This window comes from Tenrec ecaudatus, chromosome 2, assembly GCF_050624435.1.
Source record: "Tenrec ecaudatus isolate mTenEca1 chromosome 2, mTenEca1.hap1, whole genome shotgun sequence".
Classification (NCBI taxonomy): Eukaryota; Metazoa; Chordata; class Mammalia; order Afrosoricida; family Tenrecidae; genus Tenrec; species Tenrec ecaudatus.
In genome coordinates, this window is record NC_134531.1 from 39,746,134 (window position 1) to 39,769,136 (window position 23,003).

A 23,003-nucleotide genomic window follows, 5' to 3' on the forward strand; every position below is an offset into this window, starting at 1 on the left:
ATACAGCATCTGGGGTCTTAAAAGTTTGAAGGTAAACAAGCAGCCATCTAGCTGAGAAGCAACAAAGCCCACATGGAAGAATCACACCAGCCTGTGTGATCATGAGGTGTCGATGGGGTATGGTATCAGGCATCAAAGACCCAAAGTCCATCGGTAGTCTTTTGGATACCCCCTGTCAGAACAGCCACGAGGAAGAGACGAGCCAGTCAGGGTGCAGTATAGCACCAATGAAACACACAACCTTCTTCTGGTTCTTTAATGCTTACCCCCACACACACCTCCACCCCTCACACACGTACTACCATGACACCAAGTCAGTCTTACCAATCAGACTAGACCAGAACATGTAAAGGTGTTTGACACAATGTATGGATGGTGATAAGAGCTGTGAAGAGCCCCCAGTAGAGCAAATGAAGGGGGAGGAAGAGAGAGTGGAGCACATCCTGGCCCATCAGTCCTGGAGGATGATATCCCCACTCTGAACAGTCAATGGACAGAGAGGACAATATGGCTGATCCCACTATGAGACACACCATCCCTTGATGGCCCAGGGCCCTAAGGGGGAGAACACTGGAGACTCAGTGTCAGGACTGGACCAGACTGACCCTGGGACACTGAGGCAAACCACTTAAAGTGTGCGACAGAGCAACTGTGGGAGCAGAGCAGGGAGTTCCCGAGGGAGTACAAAGGACAGACTCTGGGGCTAAAGCATGGTACTCCATTGGACCTGACTGAAGGACACACCTAGAGATCAAAATTCAGACCTTGATCTATTTACAGGTTTTTCTTTCCTTTTAATTTTTTTCTTTTAATTAATTTATTCTTCTATCAGTAATTGGTTTCCCTTTTTATTGTCATGGCTATGTTCTCATTCATTGCTTATCCTGCAATGACTTGATTTTTGGTGCATATTATTATCTCTACAGATCTATCTAGATAAGATAGACTGGATGAATAGTCTGGAGGAGAAAACAACGGGACCAATGGTTCCGGGGTGACACGGAAGAAGGGGAGGAGGGGACAAGAAGGTGGTGCTGACCAACCCAGGGACAGGGGAGCAAGAAGTGATCCAAAATCAGTAGCAAGGAGGGTGTGAGTGGCCTGGTAGGGATTCAGCAAGGGCAAGGCAACCTAGAGAAATTACTGAAACGCAAATGAAGGCTGAGCATGATAGTGGGACAAGAGGAAAGTAAAAGAAAATAGAGGAAAGAACTAGGTAACAAAGGGTATTTATAGAGGTCCAAAGACTGGAATGTACAAATGTAAATATATTTATATGAGTGTGGGGAAACAGATCTATGTGCATATATTTATAAGTTTAGTATTAAGGCAGCAGATGAACATTGGGCCTCCACTCAAGCACTTACTCAATGCAAGAACACTTTGGTCTATTAAATTGGCATTCCAGGATGCACACCTTCCTGGCACGACCACTGAAGACAAACGTGTGCATAAGCAAATGTGGTGAAGAAAGCTAATGGTGCCCAGCTATCAAAAGATATAGCATCTGGGGTCTTAAAGGCTCGAAAATAAACAAGTGGCCATCTAACTCAGAAGCAACAAAGCCCACATGAAAGAAACACACCAGCCTGTGTGACCACGAGCTGTCGAAGGGATCAGGTATCAAGCATCAAGGAACAAAAAATCATATAATCGAAAATGTGGGTGAGTGCAGAGTGGAGACTCAAAGCCCAATGGTAGTCAACAGGTTACCCCTTACTGAAGGGTTGTGGGGAGGAGATAAACCAGGTAGGGTGCAGGGTAGCAATGATGAAACATATAACTTTCTTCTAGTTCTTAAATACTTCCTTCCCCCCACCCCCATCATGATCCCAGCTTTACCTTACAAATCTGGCTAGACCAGAGGATGTGCATAGGTACAGAGAGCAACTGGAAACACAGGGAATCCTGGACAGATGACTCCTTCAGGACCAGTGGTGAGAGTGGCGATGCCTGGAGGGTGGAGAGAATGTGGGGTAGAAAGGGGGAACTGATTACAAGAATCTATGTATAGCCTCCTCCCTGGGGGAGGGACAGCAGAGAAGAAGGTGGGAGAGACGTTGGACAGTGTAATATATGACAAAATAATAATTTATGAATGAGATAGGGGGAGTGGGGAGGGAGGGGGAAAATGAGTAGCAGATATTAAGGGCTCAAGTAGAAGGCAAATGTTTTGAGAATGATGATGGCAACAAATGTACATATGTTCTTGACACAATGGATGTATGGATTGTGATAAGAATTGTACGAGCCCCCAATAAAATGATTTAAAAAAGGAGCCCCCAATAAAATTTAAATTTTAAAAAATGTGATGTGAATGATTGAACTATTGAATTATATGTGTAAAGTACTTGTCAATAAAACTGTTAGGGGAAAAAAAGTAATATTTAAACGGCCCTGTGTCCTTTATACAATCTCCCGTCAACTTGAATAAAGGGGTATAGTTCAGGTCTTTCTGTGGAAATGGCTTTCTCCTGAGGATTCTGGGATTTCCTGTCTTCCTCTCTGGTGGTGGGATGTACACACACTCTGTGTTTCGTCTTCCTGCTGACAAGACGCATGGCGCTATGTTGATCCCAGCCAGAGCTCTGGAGCTGGAGGAGAGACGTGAACTATGCCAGTACTTGAGATGCTTCCACTACCACTGGATCTACAAGACTTCCCACCCACATTCCTGTGATGTTCCCGTGTTCAGCATCATTGCATGTGTTGCATGAGTCTGAAGAGGAATTTATAGACATGAAGGCTAATAGACTTATGGACTTGGTCTGGGGCTAGGATGTTTTCTTAACATACGATTACTCTTTGATATAAAGCTCTCTCTGACACTCATATGAGTGCCCCTGGATTTCTCTGGTCTACCCAGACTAACACAGGCCCTTTGCAAATGCACTTAAAATTTAATGCTTTATCATCTAATCTCTTATCATCTTTGACCCATTCTAAAGTTGTTGTCGTTTTTAATATTTTCTACTATCTTTTCAACGAGGTTTTTGTTTTTTTTTGTATATGAATTCCAGGATAGGAAAATCTATAGAGGCAATAACTGGATTAATGGCTTCTTGGGGGTACGACAGGTTAGGATGGCAGGAAATAGTGTGCTACTAATAGTGGGGACAAGAGAGAAGAAAATGTTGTAAACTTATCCCCAAAAGTTTTATTGGCAAGTAATTTATATATCCTATAATTCAATAGTTTAATCATTCAGTTATATCAAGGGGAATTGTACCATCACCCCCACATCATTTTTTTAGAACATTCCCCCTCCCATGGTTAAATCACCTCCATGATGAGTTATGCGATCACAGTCCATTCTAGTATCCCCCACCCCCATCCCATCTTCACCATCCATTCCCGAGACCCCTCCCCTCCCCATCATTCACCCCCACCCTGCACTCCCTATAAGGCCTGGTATCAGTTATTCGCACTATGTGTCCACTCCTCCTGTGCTTCACTGTTCGGAGATCCAACAGGAAACAATGAAAAACATAAGTGCACTAAGGTGGTAAGGCTCAGAACATGTTTTAAAATTTTATCGTGGTAAAGACCATGCAACTTTTTAATATGATTGAACTATAGAATTGTGTAATATGTGGATTATCTGACAATAAAACTTTTCAAAAGTAATTTCACACACACATATATATATACACATACTTTTGTCCCAAATGTTGCTAATTCAAAAGTGTCATTATCTGTAATATATTGGGGTGACTACAATATAAACTGTGCCTTGTTTCCATTCATTGCCATTGGTAGTAGAATACACGAGGGCAGAGTATGTTAATAAGTACTATTAGCTTCTAATAATTTTTCAATAAGTGATATGAGAATTAAAAAAATTTTCATAAACAAACTGGCCCTTTGGTAAACTTTTAAATATTGTGTGACAAAACTGGAAAATACTCATATACCTTCTGCAGTATTCTAAAGTACTAAGTTGTCTCAAAGAAAATACTTGTGAGACTGTTACAAACTGAAGTCGATCATTTTTGCATGGAATAGACTTTTAGAGGAAAAAAATGAGTCACAAACTTATTTGAAGGGCATTTGCTTAAAAATAAAGGGACCATGTTACTTGAAGAAAACAATTGTTGATGCTTATTGCCAATAATAAAACTGAAGTTTCTAAGTAATGGGATTTTGGAAAACTATTTGCCACCCTCACCTTGCCAGATTCTCAATATTCAATACTTTTCTCATGGTATCTATGGCAATCTCCTCAAATGTGATTCTCATTTATAGTGTTTGGTGAATGTGTCAACCTTTGGAAGAACTGCATGAGGTATCCATTATTTTCAAAATGATCAATGCCTCTAAGATGGCTTATAATGACTGTACCCACTTTTATTCACAGCCTTGTGTCATTCTTCCCACATCTACTGGGGTTGGTTTGTACTACCTGTAGAAGTGATAGAGCTACGAACTGTCACAGAAGGCCGTAAGGTGATGCCAAGTAACTACCACTGCCATTGAGACAGTTAACACATAGCAACCTTGGAGGGTAGACCGGAAGTGCCCGTTTGGGTTTCGGCAACTGTAACCCTTTACTGTAGTAGAAAGCTTTATCTTTCTCCTGCACAGCCGCTGGCAGTTTCAAACTGCAAACCTCATTGCTAGCAGTCCAACACATAATCTTCTACACCACAGAGGCCCCTATGAGGGGGTGACACACGTTCCTTAATCTGGATAATTGTGCATGACTGCATTCACTGTGGGAAAACTCTCCTGTGTACTAGTAACTTGTGTACTTCTCTGCAGATGCCTCCAGGTTTCTGTTTGTTTGGGTTCATTGTACAATTATGTACCACCCAAAGACTCCTGGGACAGGCTTTTCATCAGGTCACAAGCATAGTGCTTGGATCCTAGTAGCCATGTGACAGTTTGTATAATAATAGTGCTTTCCTCCAAGAATTCTCTCACTATTATTGCAGATGACTTCTTTATTGTGTCTTCCTCCAGTAAGCCAATAATTCTACTGTTGTTCCGCTTCATAGCATCAGACATAGCTCTTAAGTTTTCCTCAGCTTCTCTGATGATCTTATTGGATTTTTGTTTGTGTTTGTTAAACTCTGCTTGGCGTCCTCCAAGTCACTGATGCAGTTCTCTGATTCCTCCAGTTGGTTCTTGAGGTCCGTTTGTCTGCTACTGTTTTTTTTTTAATCTCCTCCCTAAGTTCCTGTATTTGTCTTTGATTTATGGCTTTACTTCTATCACTTCATCATTTTTCTGTATTATTTCCCTCATATCCTCTATGACTCCAAGTAGCATTCTGAAAATTTCTTTCTGTGGCAGCTCAATGTCTGCTTCCTCTATGCATGTCATTATGTTCAGGACATATTCTGGCATTGCCGTTTCTCCCGTTTTCTTTGATGTAGTTGTGGCTGATGGCTGTTTGCGTTGCATTGTTTTAGAGGAGTCAGGTGCCATTTTCCAGGGAGTCAAAGAGCACTGGCCCTCTCTGGGAGACTTTTGGGAATGCTTCTTCGAACTGCCTATAGCTTATTTCACTATGGAATTAACCTACCACTTTATCTTCCTATGGCTTCCCTCTCAGGGGAGTGACCCAGTAGGGTTGTCTGCTTTGGTGTTGTGGAGGTTGGGCAGAGATTCCTGCAGCAGCTTAAAGCATTGAGGAGTGTTGGCCGAGCTGCCTTATGCCTTCAGGCACACAGGCAGGAATTGCCCAGTAAGAAGTTGAGCAGAGTATCCCCTGCTGGGGGTCAGCAGGGCTTTTCCCAGCCTCACTAACTACATAGGTTGGAGCTCACCTAGCTGGGTGTGGCACAGGCGTTAAATGTCCTGGGCTAAGGGGAGTGGTCTGGAGGTTAGCAGTAGAGTGTGAGACCAAGAAAGGTCAAAGCCCCAGCTGCCCTCCACTGAGGTAAGCCAAAAGCCCCAGGCCCTCAAAACCCCTTGGGTCTGTGCCTACTTATCTTTATGATGCTCCTCCTACGTTCCAGCATCATTTTGTGCTCACTTCCCTGATACAACCGTTGAAGACAAATGGGTGCATAAGCAAATGTGGCGAAGAAAGCTGATGGTGCCTGGTTATCAAAAGATATAGCTATCAAAAGATATAGCATCTGGCGTCTTAAAGGCTTGAAGGTAAACAAGTAGCCTTCTAGCTCAGAAGCAACAAAGGCCACATGGAAGAAGCACACCAGCCTGTGTGATCACAAGGTGTCAAGGGCTCAGGTATCATCAGAACAAAAAATCTTACCATAGTGAATGAGCGGGGAGTGTGGAGTGAAGACCCAAAGCCCATTTGTAGGGCACTGGCCATCCCCTTACAGAAGGGTCTTGGGCAGGAGATGAGACAGGGTGCAATGTAGCAACAATGAAAAATACAACTTTCCCCTAGTTCCTAAATGCTTCCTCCCCACCCTCCCACTGTCATGATCTGAATCCTACCTTGCAAATGTGACTAAAGGAAGTACACTGGTACAGATGGGAACTGGAAACACAGGGAATCCAGGGCAGATGATCCCCTCAGGACCAGTGGTGTGCATGGTGATACTGGGAGGGTATAGGTAGGGGGGGTTGGAAAGAGGTAACCTATTTCAAGGATCTACATGTGACCTCCTCCCTGGGGGACATACAACAGAAAAGTGTGTGTGTGTGGGGGGGGAAGACATGGGACAGAGCAAGATATGACAAAATAATTTATAAATTATCAAGGGTTCATGAGGGAGTGGGTAGTGGGGAGGGAGGGGGAAAAATGAGGACCTGATGCTAGGGGCTTTGGTGGAGAGCAAATGTTTTGAGAATGATGAGGGCAATGAATGTACAAATGTGCTTTACACAATTGATGTATGCATGTATGGTGATAAGAGTTGTATGAGCCCCTAATAAAACGATTAAAAAACAAACAAATGAGGAGCTGATACCAAGGGCTCAAGAAGAAAGCAAATGTTTTGAGAATCATGATGGCAACAAATGTACAAATGTGTTTGATACATGGATATATAGATAGATAGATAGGTTGTGTTAAGAGTTATATGAACCCCCAATAAAATGATTGGGAAAAAAAAAGATAAAATCGTGCTTAGGGCTCTGCCCCCTTTCCAGGGTCTTTCCTCTAAGGAATCTTTGGTGGTCTAGGGGTTCATGACTTGGCATGCACTCTCTCCAATACCTGGCCCGTCCACCCTGCTCTCAAGAAGTGCACTGACAGACCAGATCGGAGCCCTTTCCACATCTTTCTGTCCCCAAATCTCAAAAACAAGCAAAAGAACACCGTTTGAAAAGGAACACACGCTGGAATCCCTGGAGGATGCCAAATGATCATTTTGACGTGGAATAAACTGAAGAACGCAAAATTCTTCATGGAAGAGTGAGAGAAATGGGAAAACTACGTTCAGAAGTGTACAAATCTAGATGTAGGACAGGTCATGAAACAATAGCTTTACATTTTGATTGTTTTGTTTAAGAAAGGTTTCCAGGATATTGTAGGATTTTTTCTTTAATTAACCTCATATACTTAAAAATACTTCCTGGGAAACATACAATTCTTAGAAACTCTACACCACAAAGATTGATTTCCACCTTCCTATCAGTTACTGGCATGTCATGTGTGAAGTTTATGAAAATGAAATTTCAGCTGTGAAAGGGGAGGCAGAAAGGAGGTCAAGAGATTCAAACCCACAGCACACAACTTTGCAGTCATCCCAAAGGGGCTAGCCAGAGCACAACCGTACTGTTGTTACACAGTCCCAGCATTAACCCGGCACGCATTAACACAGTATGAACAGGGGCAGGGGAGAGGTGTATATGGCTTGTCTAAAATCGTCTAAAACTCTGAGAAACTACAGAAGCATTTCAAGAAAAAAATAAAAGCAAATGGAATTTATTTTGGTGAAATTACTTTAAATTAGATATATTAAGCTCCCCTATCCCCATGTCTGGTAGAAAAATTCCTCCTCAGCAAGAAATCATTTACTTTAATGGCAAAATTTTTACATATCAATAAATCTGTTATATTTAAAACTATGAATACAGTATATTTCTGGCAAAAACCTTTACACATCTTTCACCTGTCGAGACAAAGTAAAAATATGGTTGCATAAAATCACACAAAAATAGAAATTGCTGAAAAGATACTTAAAAAAAGCTTAAAAACCATTCGCATTTACTCCCTTACATATTCATTATTAGTACGAATTTGCAAACTACAACAAATTTGTGAAAATTCTGATGCAACCCTGACACACTTAACCAAATGTTTTCATTTCAAATATCTCGGCATTAAAAAAAAGAATTTACTGAAACAGTGTGTGCATTTATTATGCTATTTGTACAACTGCAATAGTAAAATATCTTCAAAATAAAGCTCAGTAACTAAAAGAATCACAATAACTTATAAAACAAGCAAATTTTACAAAATTAACAATTTTTAAGGTCCTCCTTTATTCCTTCCCCTCCGAACAGCTTATAGCCACATCACAACTGACAACACCTTAATTATATATACAAATCTGTAACTTTAAAAATACAGTCTCAGTTCTTAATATCAGGAACCTAGTGACTAAACAAATATCAATATCCTGCAAATAGAGGGGGCTATGCAGTAAATGACGTTTTGAACACATTTTTAAATGGAATGCCTATTATTTGTTATGCTTCCAAGTTCTTACAGAGTAAGCCCTGGTTTAAAAAGGTTTCTTGTTTTGGATTTGGTGCACATTTTAAGGTGCTGAAACCCAAACTACAGCTGTCGACTTAACAACATTTACGTAGGCTTCCCAGAAGCTTGCCTCGAGTGGCCCCGATGGCAGTAACTTCCCATGATACTTGAACACATTAACTGCTAGTCACCTAGGTGCTCACTACGGTCACCACAATTAATCCTTAAAGTGTACACTCAAGGAGACAAAAAGAAAGCTCTGTGACAATGAGAAATACTGAAAAGGAAATCTTTTTTTTTTTTAAGTTTTAATATATAAAACAAATGTAGGTAATAAAAAGTATTTTCTTGGCATATACATGATATTAATTTATCTGAAATGCTAGTCCCTCTTCATTTTACACTTACTATGTAACAACAGTATTACTAAGAGAAAAAAGAGATATAAACCAGAGCTTAAGGAAGGTCACGCTTTAGGCAGTTCCTATGATACTCATTTAAAGCAAGGTCAGAAAATGTGACCATTTAGAAGAACTGATCTATATTTTTCAGAAAAAAAAAACAAACAATAATGACATAGCTGACTAAAGAGACATAACCAAATGCAATGTATACACCTAGTTCAAAATAACTACCAACAAAGAAACCTGGAAGACTACTAGGGAATCTGAAGTTGAGTGGACTCTTAGGGCATTACTGATGTGGTGTCTGGGAGAATGTCCTCCCTTCTACAAGATGCTCGAAGTATTTAGGGCTGAGAATTATATCTGCAACATCCAAATGGTCTGGGGGAGAAACAAATATACTGTATACGTACACATATTTATACATATCTATGAAAGGATATATGGCAAAATGTTATCAATTATTCAATCAAAGTGTTTCATACACATATGATCATCCTAATGGTCTTTTAACTTTTGTTTTTAAAATGTTAATAAAATTTGGGAGCAACCCTGGCTATGGGCAAAGAGACACCTGATTGGTGGTGGTGCTCTTACATCAGCCAGGGACAGAGCCAACTTGTCCTTTGTTCATCCTAGCTTGATGCCTGGATTGTGGCCAGAGCTGTTTCATGCCTAGGACACATTAAAAAAGTTGTCATATACATGTTGTCAATTTAAGTGTCCTCAAGTTTTTGGTGGAATTTATATTCATCTCGTGAAGGTTAGCATTTTCCCAGTAACATAATTTGAAGGGGTGGGGAGGTGTCTAGTAGAAATTTGGCAATATGAATGATTGAATGTGGTTTTCAGCTAGTTGAAACAATTAACTTACTGTATTTAAATCTTTACAGAAAAAAAAAATTGGGGAGCAAAATCATATCTGAGCACTTAAACAGTTTTTAAGAGATATTTCTGAGCAATAAGCAAATTTAAGATACATGATCACATTAACATCTTGCATACATTCAGTACTGCCCGACATGATGAGCAATTTAAGAAATGGAGGGGGACGTGATTTATTTATAGTAGATGCCATTTAATTTAGCTCATGTGACAAAAAGAACAATTTACATACAGACTAGAGTGAGACATATTGGAAGATAAAACTCAGTGCCTCGTATATCTGAATATATGTTGTTTGTTTTTGACTAGCCACACTAAAAGAAAAATTTAAAGTGTGCTTAATATCTTTGATACAACTTATTTTAACTATAGAATATCAATAGGATATCAAGGAATTTACTCAAGCTATAACTCCTGCTGGACATACTTCTACTGTGAGCCCAGAAAACAAATTTACCTGTAATGACTTCTGGGGATTCCAGGCAGATATTTCTGAATTCATTTACGAAGGTAAATATGCAACGTATCAACACATAATATGAAGGCCTTTGTGGTAAATTAATTTTCTACAAAGCCCTGTGTACACTAAATATAAAACAGCCAAAAATCAAGTGAGCCTGAGAGACACATAATTCACTATATTATACTAAATGTGTACAGAACAATGAACAACAAATATTCTTAATTCATTTTTGCACATTCAGGTTTTAACTATTAATCATGTTCCAATTCCTGTGCAAGTTGCATTCCAAAGGTCAATTCTCAGTTACAACACATATAACTTGATAACAAATGGAAGCATTTGGCTGTGATTTATGCATGCTTATTGCTATCAAACAAATAAGCAAAGTTTTAGGTTTATTGTGCAAGGATTTTAATTAGATTTGCACACATCTCAAAAAATTCTATTGTGTGGCTTCCAGGTCTTGGAGCTCCGTCACCAGGGGAAGAGTCAAGTGAGGTTACAGATGAGGTAAGAGAGACTTCTGAGCACTTTCCTTGAGCCTCAACATCTGAATCATTCCTTTGACACGATCGATAGTTGCTCACTGATCCTGATCTCTGTGGAGTAGCAGTCCCTGATTTGGCTTCAGGAATTTCATCTACAGGTAAAAAAAGAATTTCAATTTATTATAATCCTTCATACATACCCTCATTTTCTTTTTAACCATTCTTAAGTTTGTTTTGTTTAAGCAAGACTATTGGCCATTTCTCCAGAGCACGTTTATTTTGAATCCCTTCTAAAAAAGAGGCAGCAGGTTCTGTGTTAAAGGACTCACCATTTGTAATAGCTAATGAAGGCTCTTGCATATATGCCCATAGCTAATGAAGGCTGTGCACATGCCCACAGCTAATGAAGGCTGTGCATATATGCCCATAGCTAATGAAGGCTGTGCACATGCCCACAGCTAATGAAGGCTGTGCATATATGCCCATAGCTAATGAAGGCTGTGCATATGCACATAGCTAATGAAGGCTCTTGCATATATGCCCATAGCTAATGAAGGCTGAGTGCAGTCCACAGCAAAGAGCTCTCATGGCATAGAGGGGGCAGTTCTATTCTGACCTACAGTCTCACTATAGGTCAGAATCAACTGGATTAGATGGTGGAGTTTTTTGAGTTACAGCCCCTAGTTATCATCCTTTGCAATGCAAGATGAAAAATCCTAATAAACCAAAAATGAGGCTTAATAAACATCATTCTGTAGTAGTGGAAACCAACCCTTCTGAATTAGAGTCATAGATTAACTACACTTAAAATTTGTAGCATATCTTGGAGCTTTTTAAACCCAAACCCTCATTTTATTAATAATTAAATAGAAGCCCAAGCTTCCTCAAAGTATCCAAATAACCCTGAAGCAGATCTAGAATCTAAGTCTCCAAATTTAGATCTCAGAGTTTTTCCCTCTTCCACTCTGTATTTAATTTAAAATCTCATGAAAGTGTAACAATCAAAGAACGACGGAACAAATAAGGAACCACAGGAAATCTGAAGTTGGAAACTCTGACTGTCTCTGAATCTGTGTCTAGTGTCAGGCTGGGAAGAAAAGGTCGAGAGAAAAGAACAGCAAGTCACTACATGGCACAAAACATCTCAGTCGTCGGCGAGCATCTGTAGTTCCACTCCACTGAAAAAGCTATTGACACCACTCTAATTCTGATATGAGAAATGAAAATTTTACTAAGTGTGATATTAAAAATCCTTAATAAGTAAAACTTAGGGAAACAACAGCATGCATTTTTAAATAAAACATCTTAATGATCCAAAGCGAAAAAGCAAAACCAAAGGTGGCAAAAAGCTATCGCTTTAAAATCAGATTTCATCTGGCTTTAAGTATTGCACAAAAAGATCATCTTGAACAAATATGCTCTAGGACCGCAGGGATATTAAGATTCACAGATGTGGACATCATCAGGGTAAAATAGCTTTTCTACTCAGTGCTATTCAATTCCAGGAGCTTCAAAGGAATCAAAGACTAAAACATGCCCAGTTATACAGCAAGGTCTAATACATCGTCTACATTGTGTTGTGTAATGCGCATACCATCAATACTACGGAAATCCAGCAGGTACGTTCTACTGTCCACTTGGTATAGCTGTAGACTCATTTTAGAGTATGTGCTCGTCACAGGATTCTTCCTTCGAACACGCAGATAATAGGGGTTTACAACCTAGCATGGAGTGTAGACACACAGAAAAACAAAAATTAAAAGCAAATTTTAGAAAACATTTTGTAGACTACACTTCTGTCAAAGAGGTTTTGTAATCAGAATTTTCTTTCTTACCTTCCATTCGTAATCCAATTGCTTAATAGCTCTACAAACTTCTGCCATGATATCATTGGGTCGACTTTGACTTCTAATTCCCAAATGCCATTTTGCTTTCCTTACGCCTTGGTGTTTGGATTTCTGAGGATTTAATTCATCAAGGGTATGGCGAGCCCTCGGAGTTTCAGCAACCAAAAATGGTACTCTTTCAGGGTGAGGCCGAGTCAGATGGTGATCATCCAAAAAAGAATCAGGTGGGCTTGTTGCCAAATAAAAATCTTTGGCTTCATTCATTATCCTCCTATTATCTATTATAAGGTGATAAGCAACTGCCAACGGGTCCTGGTGGTTCCTGTTATAAAGGCAGCTGAGCACCTCATCTTCGGAGCACTCAAACTTCTCACACACTTCTTTCAGGGCTTCATCGTCGATCATGGTTGAACTATATGACGGGTCCTCAGGAAACAGATATTTCGGAAGGTCCTGTTTAAACCACTCATGTTCCCTAGAGAGAGCAGGAGAGAAGAATTTCTTGAGTAGAGCTGTTATGAAAAGTAACAGATTGAGGTAATTTAAGATATGCGTTCCTTTGTGTTTATACTTCTACTCTGTAATAAAACAAAAAAGTATTGCTACAAAATCGTAACCTTTATGATACAAAAGTAACAAAAGGTTAAGCTACTGTTTCTCAACATATCCCCCATGAAGCCCAGTGGGCTCATCTGGAGCAGATTTGAAACCCTGGTGGCATACTGGTTACCAGCTGGGCTGCTAACTGCAAGGGCCAGCAGGTTGGAACACCAGCTGCTCCCTGGAAGACAAGGCTTTCTACTCCGGAGAAGAGTTAGTCTCTGAGACTCACAGGGGCAGTAATAACCTGTCCTGCTAGGAGCTGGAGCGAAGTCAATGGCAGTGAGGGATTTTAGTTTTTTGCTAGTGTGAGAAGAAGCAGAAAACCACTATCCCGGGGCTATCGAGTTAGTAGTCATTGGACTTTCGATCTCACACTTTGAAGGTGCCCAGTGAACTTTGCCCCAGGACTACCATATATTTACTCATTTTATGCTCTTTATTTTTTTATAACATGTTTTAGTCGGGCAGGCATGGTTCTGCCTTTGTAAATGTTATTGAATTTTTTTTAATTTTTTTATTTTAACAATTTATTGGGGCTCATACAATTCTTTTCACAGTTCATACATATACATACATCAATTGTATAAAGCACATCTGTACAGTCTTTGCCCTAATCATTTTTTTCTCTTTTCTTCTTTTACATTTTATTAGGGACTCAAACAACTCTTACCACAATCCCTAAATATACATACATCAATTGTATAAAGCACATCCATACATTCCCTGCCCCAATCATTCTCAAGGCATTTGCTCTCCACTTAAGCCCCTTGCATCAGGTCCTCTTTTCCCCCCCCCATTCCCCCCTCCCTCATATGCCCTTGGTAATTTATACCTCGTTATTTTGTCATATCTTGCCCTATCCGGAGTCTCCCTTCCCCCCTTCTCTGCTGTCCCTCTCCCAGGGAAGAGGTCACATGTGGATCCTTGTAATATTTTGCCCTATCCTCAACCCTCATTGTTCATGTAAACTGTGTCCGGTCACTTAAACTTTTAATCGGTACAAATCAACAATTCATATATTTCAGTCTGAAAAGCTGACCTATACATGTATAATCTGCTTTTCTCAATTGTATTTTAAATGCTATACCATTGTCTAAATTTAATGTTAGACTGCTAACCACAAGTTCAATAGTTCAAAACCACCAGCCACTCGTTGGGAGAAAGCTGAGGCTTTTGACTCCTGAAAAGAGTTACAGTCTTCGCAACCCACAAGGGAAGTTCTACCCTGTCCGACAGGGTCATTGTGAGTGGGAATTAATCCAATGACAGTGAATTTGGTTTTATGTTTTTTACCAATAAAATTACCTTATGTCCTATGGGGATGATTTGTAATGTTCTCTGTCATAAAATGATAATGTCTCCAAAGTTAACCAGAGACGTATATAAACCATAGATATGCGAATAAATTTAGGGCTTGTACTTAATCGTAGCCCTAAGCTAAGAACAATTAGTTCTCATGGCATGGCCCTTCTTGACATGCGCCCTCAGGAAGAGATCCCTGAAGACATGGGTGCTACATACAGCACAGTGTAGTGAAGAAACCAAAGAGAATAGCAACTGGGGTCTTAAAGACTTGTCATCAAACAAGTAGCTACCCGAGTGAGGCATTAACTAAGTCTGGCCGGAAGAAGCATATCTTCTGTGTGATTCAAAGATTGTAAATATAAAATCCAAATCTAGAGGAGGGAAATATATCAGCGCTTATATTCTGAATACCAAGTTTGCAAGAAGCTATAGATGACAGCGGAAGCCCAAAATCCATTTGTAGGGTACCCAGTGGATTATGCCTCTGGTGAATTCTCCCTGACCATAGTCCTTGGATATGAAGAGTCTTGCTATCAAGCCATGCTACTAGCATGGGAAAGTCTATTATGGCAGATGTAGTCAGAATAAAATATTACACTTTGTCACTTAGACTCCCTTTTGACTTTATTTTCAAGTTGTCAGTTTTTAATATTTTCTGCTTTAATCTCAATTGTCTTTATTGTGTTAAGTCATTGTTGTTGGCCTTTTGATCCTTGGTTTTGTTTTGTATGATTTTCAATCTATGAAATCCAAGCTAGTAAATCTAGAGACAGTATCTGAGTTACTAATTGGCAAGGTGCATGGCCAGAGACCTGGTGGTACAGTGGTTATGCAATGGCTGCTAACTCCAAGGTCAGCCGTTTGAAACCACCAGCCACTCCAAAGGAGAAAAACGGGGCTATCTACTCATAAAGATTCACGATCTCAGAAAGCTGTCACAAGGGATTGCTATGAGTTGGAATAGACTCTAAGGCAATGAGTTTGGTTTTGGAGGGGAGGGGCTTGGCAGGAGAGATTGCGAGGCAACTGGGAGCTAATAAGTATAAAAAGAAAATATTCTGAAATTGTGGTGATGACTAAAGAAGTCTTCTTAATATGATTGATTATATTAAATTGTATATGTGAATGATATGGTAATAAAACTACTTAAAAAATATCAGAGGCAAATACTTGAGAAAATATAAAAAGACACTATAAACTTCAATTAACACCCACCATGCGGGGATTCTTAAATTTTCCTTCGGTTTTTTTGTTCTGTTTTGTTTTTAGTTTAAAATATAATTTCATTGTAACAATTTCAAAATGTCAAAGCAAGTAAAAATGCATAAATAAAAACTGTAAGTCCTCCCTCCTACTTCCTTAAGGTAACTACCGTATATACTCGAGTATAAGCTGGGGTGCCTAATTTTACCACAAAATGACATTAACAATGTGCTGGAACACTCAGCTTATACACGAGTATATATGGCAGTTTGGTAAGAATACTTCTTTGCATTTTTAAAGATCAAAATAACAAATGTGCCTCATACTATATTTTTAAAAAACACAGATGCAGGATTATACTCTATATATTGCTCTGTAATATTTTCCCCCTGTTCAATCTGTTAACCTCTAACTTCTTTGTTACCTGATATCTTTGATCGTGGCCCTTTTCATCGGATCCACCTGCAGCATATGTTTCAAAAGGCTAATAACAGAAGGATTTAAATACTGAGGAGTATAAAAAATCCCGTCACATATCTTCTTAAAAAGGGTTGGCACATGATCATCATCAAATGGAAGCGTTCCACATAATAAAGCGTAAAGGATAACTCCACTGCTCCATATATCTACCTCTGGACCTGCATACAATCTGTAACAGGAAATACCATTTAGATTAAATAACCACTAGTGATTCAAGTTAACTAATAGATAACTTTAAATGTGATACTTCAAGGTGTGTCTGAAACATGGTTTCTGCAGCCAGTTACACGCTATGCATAGAGCTCTTAGTTTCCGTACTCTTGAAAACAAAAGCTAAGACTGTTTCTAAATGACAAACAATAGCTGAAATCATGATCTTATTGACGACACTCAGAGGATACAACCAATAGGGCAACATTTGTAATCAGTATATCTATCATTCCTGAATGTAAAACCATTGGATTGTTGTTCATTCCAGCAGATACTAAATGAGTCTTCATCGACTGAGAATACTCAATTTAGTGATGGACTCCCACCATACCCACTTTGCCTAATAATCCAGACCCCTTTATCCAACTTAATAGGGCCTGAAAGGATGGAAATCAGCTATGCCAATTAGTCTGCAGACGCTTTAAACTCACCTGCCACAGCACCGTCAAGTTAAGCACCGACTGCTAACCACTATGCCAGCCATTCACACACACCAGCTGCTTCTCGGGAGACAGAAGAGGTCATGGGCTCTAATAAAGATGTATAGCTTATCAAGCTTAATCCTAGCTCCAATCTAAGAACAATCAGTTCTCATGATTAGCCCTGCGGAAAGCTGGCCCGCATGAAAGAAACGCACAAGATACGGGCACTATGGCAACTTGTGGTGAAGAAACTAGATAGGGCTGGCTATCAGAAAGAATCCTGTCTGGGGTCTTACAGGCTTGTTTTCAAACAAGCAGCTACGTAAATAAGAAGTCAACTAAGTCCGCATGGAAGAAGCACACAAACATCCATGATCCAAGGACTGTGTAAAGGACAGAATCCAAATCTGAAGGCGGGAATCGTATCAGAGTTTAAATTGTGAGATTCTGGCGTGCAGAAGGCTATGGATGATATTGGAAGTGCAAAATCCATCGCAGGATCTACACAGGGAATAAGCCTCTGGTGATTCCCCTCTAACCAGCACCGAGGAATGGAAATAACCTGGTTGTCCGAGAGTGGCCTACCTCCTACATCTAAATAGGCACGGTAGAAAACCCACTTTCTCTTCTTCTTCCTGCTAGCCTGGATCTTGCATCTGGCTTCTTGGAACTTGGGCTGGCAGCCGACCATGTGGCCTGCTGACTGTATGTGTTATCAGGGGCCTGTCTTGGATCCACTCAGCTTGGCCTTCATTCGTCTGTGGACCTCCCACCTCCTGCTTTGTTTTCCGGCTTCCTGGCTTCCCCACTGGCCAGCCCCGCAGCCATACAGGTCAGGGAAAGCCTCCAGGGTAGCATTGGACACTCAAGACTCACACTGCTACACCTACATAGGCCACTTTTCTGGATTTAAATTTCTTTCTTGTGTCTGTATGAGTGTCACTGGTTTTGTTTCTCTAGAAAACCCAGCCCGACAATCACTATCAATCAAAATCAACTTGATGGCAAAGCATTTGTTTGGTGATGCCAACTAGAAAGAACTGTGAGTGCAGCGTTCAACACTCAGCTGCCAACCCACATATCTGCCGTTCAAATCTACGGCAGCCCAAAGAGAAAAGATATGGCAAGATGCTTCCTTAATGATGGCAGCCTTCACAGGCTGTTCTTAAAAGGCTGTTCTGCTCTGTCCTTTAGGGTTTTTATGGGTCGTAAATGCTTTGACAGCACAAACAGCAAACTGACTTAACTAGCCGGACTAATTAGAATATCCATTCAAATTTCAGTTTCAGGGAAGGAATTATTTTTCATTAACAAATTGTTAAAACTGATGAATGAAGGCCATTTTGAATATAAGTTCTCATTCACCCAAATCTGGTAGGAAGACCGTATCACAAACTAGAAACATTATTCCAAGTGCATACGTAATTAGAATATATTTATCTTTATTTATTGAACATTGCTCCCAGTTTCTAAATCCCGAGTCTCCTCCCCAAAAGATTTAAGGTCCATACATATGAAACATTATATTTCAAAGATATTTAGACATTAAGATAATAAGATGATGAAGTATGATAAATCTGAAATTAGATATTCATGTTCTATTCATAACTTTTACACAAATACCATTTTTTGAGCAGGCTAGGTAAGCAAATTTATAAAAATACTCTGCTTTCAGGGCCTTGCAAAGTACAGAGAAATATTCTAATTATATATTCTGAACTACACAAAATATAAAAATCCTTCAAGTAAATGACTGTGGTTTGCATGAAAAGTTATTAAAGGTTCCTCGTGTTTCAGAAACATATTACCAGGCCTTCTTTTAGGGCCCCTCTGGATGGACTTGACCCTCTAACCTTGCTCAGTCGGCAGCTGGCCGCATCTCTTTGTCCTCCCTACACAGCCTAAATATGACAACGCTTAATTTCTTCCCTTCAGGTCAGGAAGTGATTCCGGACCAGTGAAATTGGTTCCTCCTTATTTTCAATAATAATAAGGCCTTACAACCACCTTAAAATGATGGAGCCGTGGCAGAATTAGGAAACGTGAGAAAAAGGAGCTTAGGCGGAGAGGTAATGTTCTGGTCATGATGGACTTAGGATGCACGTGGTCAAGTAACTGGTGGTATTAGACCCAAACAAAGCAAAACTTAGACCTTAGGAACAGGATGACAGCTTAGCCTGTTGTGATCCAGCTCCCTAGCCAGTGATTTCTTGACCACAATTCAGGTCTTATCCTATATTTTCCCTGGAGGGAGGGGAAAAATTAATTTAAAAAACTATTTAAAAATAAACTCAAGCTTCTTTGATTTCACTTTCAGTGGCGTACGTGAAGAACAAAGAGTTACTCTTAGCATTAAATTCCCCATCATAGAAGCTATTCACAAAGCTGCCTACTTGTAAAATACCTCATGTTCTCAATTTGGAATTCATATAATATAGGTGTCTCTAAAAGATTTTATGTTAGATGAAACACAAATTGTAAATAGTTTACCAATACTCTATTCAGATCTCCCCAAATATCACCTTAACACAAAGCCTCAACCTACTTACAAAATGCCATCTTTTTGAAAAATAAAGTGACATATCATGTTTTTAATGCGTCAACTAATTTGAGAGTAAAACATTTTTTATCTATCGATATTTCTGTATTATTCAGTTTCTAATGTCTTACATACCTTTAAAACTTGGAAGCTTTAAAACTATCTACAATTTCTTCCACCAAGGAAAAGATGCAAACTGACATTGGCCTTTGAAAATGAAATCATTTTTCAAGTCCTATTAAGTTATGTTTTGTTTATAACACAGAACACTTTCTGAGTAAGAATCTAATAAATCCTGCAGGTCTTTCCTTCCACTCTAGCATGACACAGTAACAAAATCTAGGGGAGTCAAAAGACAATTATAAAAATATTCAGGGCAGAAGGAAGGGGAATACTACCTTCCTGAAATTACTTCTGGAGCAGCATAGTTGGGTGAGCCACAACTTGTTCTTAAAAATTCACCATCTGACATCATGTTGGAAAGACCTGAAAGTGCACAAGATCAGCTACTCAGGATTTCCCAAGGACAAAAATAGACCCAAAAAACCCATTAAACAGTAAGAGTTTGCATTAAAATGGTAGATCATCTCTCTGTTCTTTGCTTCAACAAAAATCATAAGTCTTTAGTGTTCCCAAATAGGTGTGCTATTGTGCTCTAAAATTTACCATCTATTTCCACACTTAAAAGTCAGTCACCACTGGAGTTTAATGATCATATATTAAGCTCTTGGTTACTAGAATAAACTTGGCATTAATACAGAGATGGGCTATATTAATACAGACATAGGCTGTATTAATACAGACATGGAATAACTCAGAAAAATAATCCAGAGTAGATGAACAGGACTAAAATTCAAGGCTTCTATGAATGGCACGATGCAGTGAATGATTTGGTGTGGTTCTTCCAGTTATAATCTCTGTAAGTCCCACCTAATGACCTTTTCCTGGGGGGTCTGCGTAAGAGAGGGTGGGAGGTGGGGTGGGGTGGGGAGTGCAATACTGACTGGATTCAGTTGAGAGGGCTTCTTAACAGCACTCCTTGTGCTTGCCACACGGCTGGGTATAAAAGGAGCCGTCTCAGAACTAGGAGTGGGTAATCTCACTAGGAGCAAAAGAGAAGAACAAAAGAGTGGAGTACATCCCTGGGACCCCAAGAGCTCACTTTGAACCTCCATGATCCAGGAGACAACTTTGACACCAGACGTGTGGCCGAGGGGCATCCAACAGCAGAACCAAGAGCCAGAGCATGAGACAGAGCTGTGGACAAGTAAAGCTGAGTAGTTTGGGGCCAGAGTCTGGCTTTGGGAGTGGGGTGCCTCTAGGCAATTAATTGGAGTTGGGTTTGTGATCCACAGAACTGGAACGGAGTGCTTTCAGGCTGAGGTTTACAGAAGAGTGTCATACTCTTTGGGCATTTATTAGCAGGCCTAAAGCTTTGTAACACTGCCTAAGCAGGGCAGTGGCCAAGCCAAAGGCTGAGGACCAGAAAAAAAAGGCATACTTCAGAACACTGCGGAGAAGAAGCTCTCCTGACCAAATAGTTATGTCCTGAGCATTTCTCACCTGCCTCCCCAAATAAGCCGCTCAATTGTGAGCATCTATTAAGTTCTGTGTGACCAATGCAATGAATTATAGAACCCAGCTGAAATTTCAGAGTGCTGTGAAAAATGAGCACCCTGTTCTAAAATTGTATTTTGTAACGGAATCTAAATTTCCTTACTCACTATTTTATCCCCAAGAAAAACCTTTGTTCTCCCCAAGCAACATGGACCTCACTGAGAAGTAAACTACCAAGACAATCACATTTCAGGCATAAGGAAAAATCCTATGTAGCCAATTGCATCATGATTTGGCCTTCGTGATTAAAAGCATATACTTCAAAGCTGAGAAAAATAGAAGCATCTTCTCTGGTCTGAACTAAAACTATCTCAAAGAAAAGTGTTAAAAGATTCCTCTGTCCTCTTAAGTTTATGTAGGAAATAAAGGAAAAAGAAATTCCTTTCTGTTCATAAAATACTGTTCTTCAAGCTAAAATTATGCTCTTCTATCACTTTGACTATTTTCTAAAATAATTTTGTTCATATAAATTAACTCTGGCTTGTAAGGTTTTAAATAACTCCATCCTGGTCACTTTCCTCCTTTTTCATATTTAACCAAAATAATGTACTGGAAATAAGGTTGCTACCCTGCTCCTGCACAAACACAAAAAAATCTTCTCTTTCTCAAATGGTCTCTCTAAGACTACCAACTTGCAATAGATGACCTACAGACACAAAACTCATGCTTATAAAAGCAAAGCTAAAAAGAAAAATTCCACTATTGGGGGGTGGGGGCATGTGGAAGGAGACACTACGGGAATACTTGGTCTTTTCAATGCTCGCTATAGTTTGTTACATATAATGAACGCATGAAACTAAAATCCATGCTTACCAAAATCCGCTATCTTTGCATTCATGTGTGCATCGAGCAGGACGTTCTCGGGCTTCAAATCTCTGTGAACCACCATGTGTCTGTGGCAATAATCCACGCCAGAGAGAATCTGCTGGAACAGACGTCGGCTTTCGTTTTCATCCAGCTAAGAAAGCAGAGAGGTCCCTTAGTGGACTTTCAGAGAAATTCTCCAACTGATCAAATTGTCAAAATACATGGAACCTCCCAAATGAACCTCATGCATAATTTCAAAATGCAAAGGCATGTTAAGCAGTATTTTTAGCCCAAGTCAGTAACTCACACTTTCTAATATTATCACTTTTATAAGATTTCCTTATAATAACTTATCTTCCTCTGTATCTTAGGAGTTGCTTCTATTTATTTTCAGATCTACTTGAAACTTTCCTATTTTCTCCTATATATTCAAGAATTTGATCTTTCATTCCTTTAACAAATACTGATTAAAAATTGATCTTCAATGTACCACACACTGTATAGACATTCATAATATAGCAATGAACAAAGCAAAGGTCCTAATCTAGTTGATGAGAATAGATAACAAATAAATACAACTGTGTAATCCATATAATAGCACAAAAGTGATGAGGGTTTTGGGGGGGGGACATGATTTTATCCTATGTGAGCAAGTAACACGCACTATTAATGAGTTAACACCCATGTTACTATATATTCCGAAGATCTTAATTTTACTTATGAAAGCTTTAATTCACCTGCCTAATAAGTTATAAAAAATGTATTCTTACTAATAAAACTGTATTTTCTGATGCAACTACATTTTCAAAAATATATTTGAAAACTTCTCTATTCATGTTTCATTTTGTGAAAAAAATTTTCCATACGTGCTAATCACTACCTCGGCAAGCACCGTTTTAAGAAGTCATTTTAATAAGTAAACTATTAATTCTCTAGGCAAAATACTTTAATACACAAAACTCTAAAGCAGGTGGCTAATTAGCATTCTAGAACCAGACTTCGACACCTTAAATGGCACAAAAAAATCAGGGAAAAACATATTAAGATTTTCTTTTAAAAGCAAAATTAAAACGACTGAAGTACTATGAGATATCTTTGTTATAT

At 39.4% G+C, this 23,003-nt stretch overlaps 1 protein-coding gene and 1 non-coding gene across 3 annotated transcripts in view; one reads left to right on the forward strand and one right to left on the reverse strand.

Moving 5' to 3' along the window:
* Positions 1-7,838: 7,838 nt before the first annotated feature.
* The window catches only part of PRKAA1 (protein kinase AMP-activated catalytic subunit alpha 1), a 48,664-nt gene continuing 33,499 nt past the window's right edge, over positions 7,839-23,003 (reverse strand). The window contains exons 2-7 of one of the 2 annotated variants that reach the window (XM_075540972.1): positions 21,906-22,050; positions 19,874-19,961; positions 16,249-16,473; positions 12,702-13,188; positions 12,461-12,587; positions 7,839-11,018 (exon numbers count right to left, since the gene is read on the reverse strand). In XM_075540972.1, coding sequence (XP_075397087.1) covers positions 10,774-11,018; positions 12,461-12,587; positions 12,702-13,188; positions 16,249-16,473; positions 19,874-19,961; positions 21,906-21,981 — 1,248 coding nt within the window. In that variant the 5' untranslated portion in view covers positions 21,982-22,050 and the 3' untranslated portion in view covers positions 7,839-10,773. The remainder of the gene's footprint in view (positions 11,019-12,460; positions 12,588-12,701; positions 13,189-16,248; positions 16,474-19,873; positions 19,962-21,905; positions 22,051-23,003) is intronic. The other variant, XM_075540971.1, reaches the window with a different exon arrangement.
* On the forward strand, positions 9,578-9,718 carry LOC142441624 (small nucleolar RNA SNORA48). Its single transcript, XR_012782988.1, has one exon. It is a non-coding gene; the product is annotated as a small nucleolar RNA SNORA48 (small nucleolar RNA).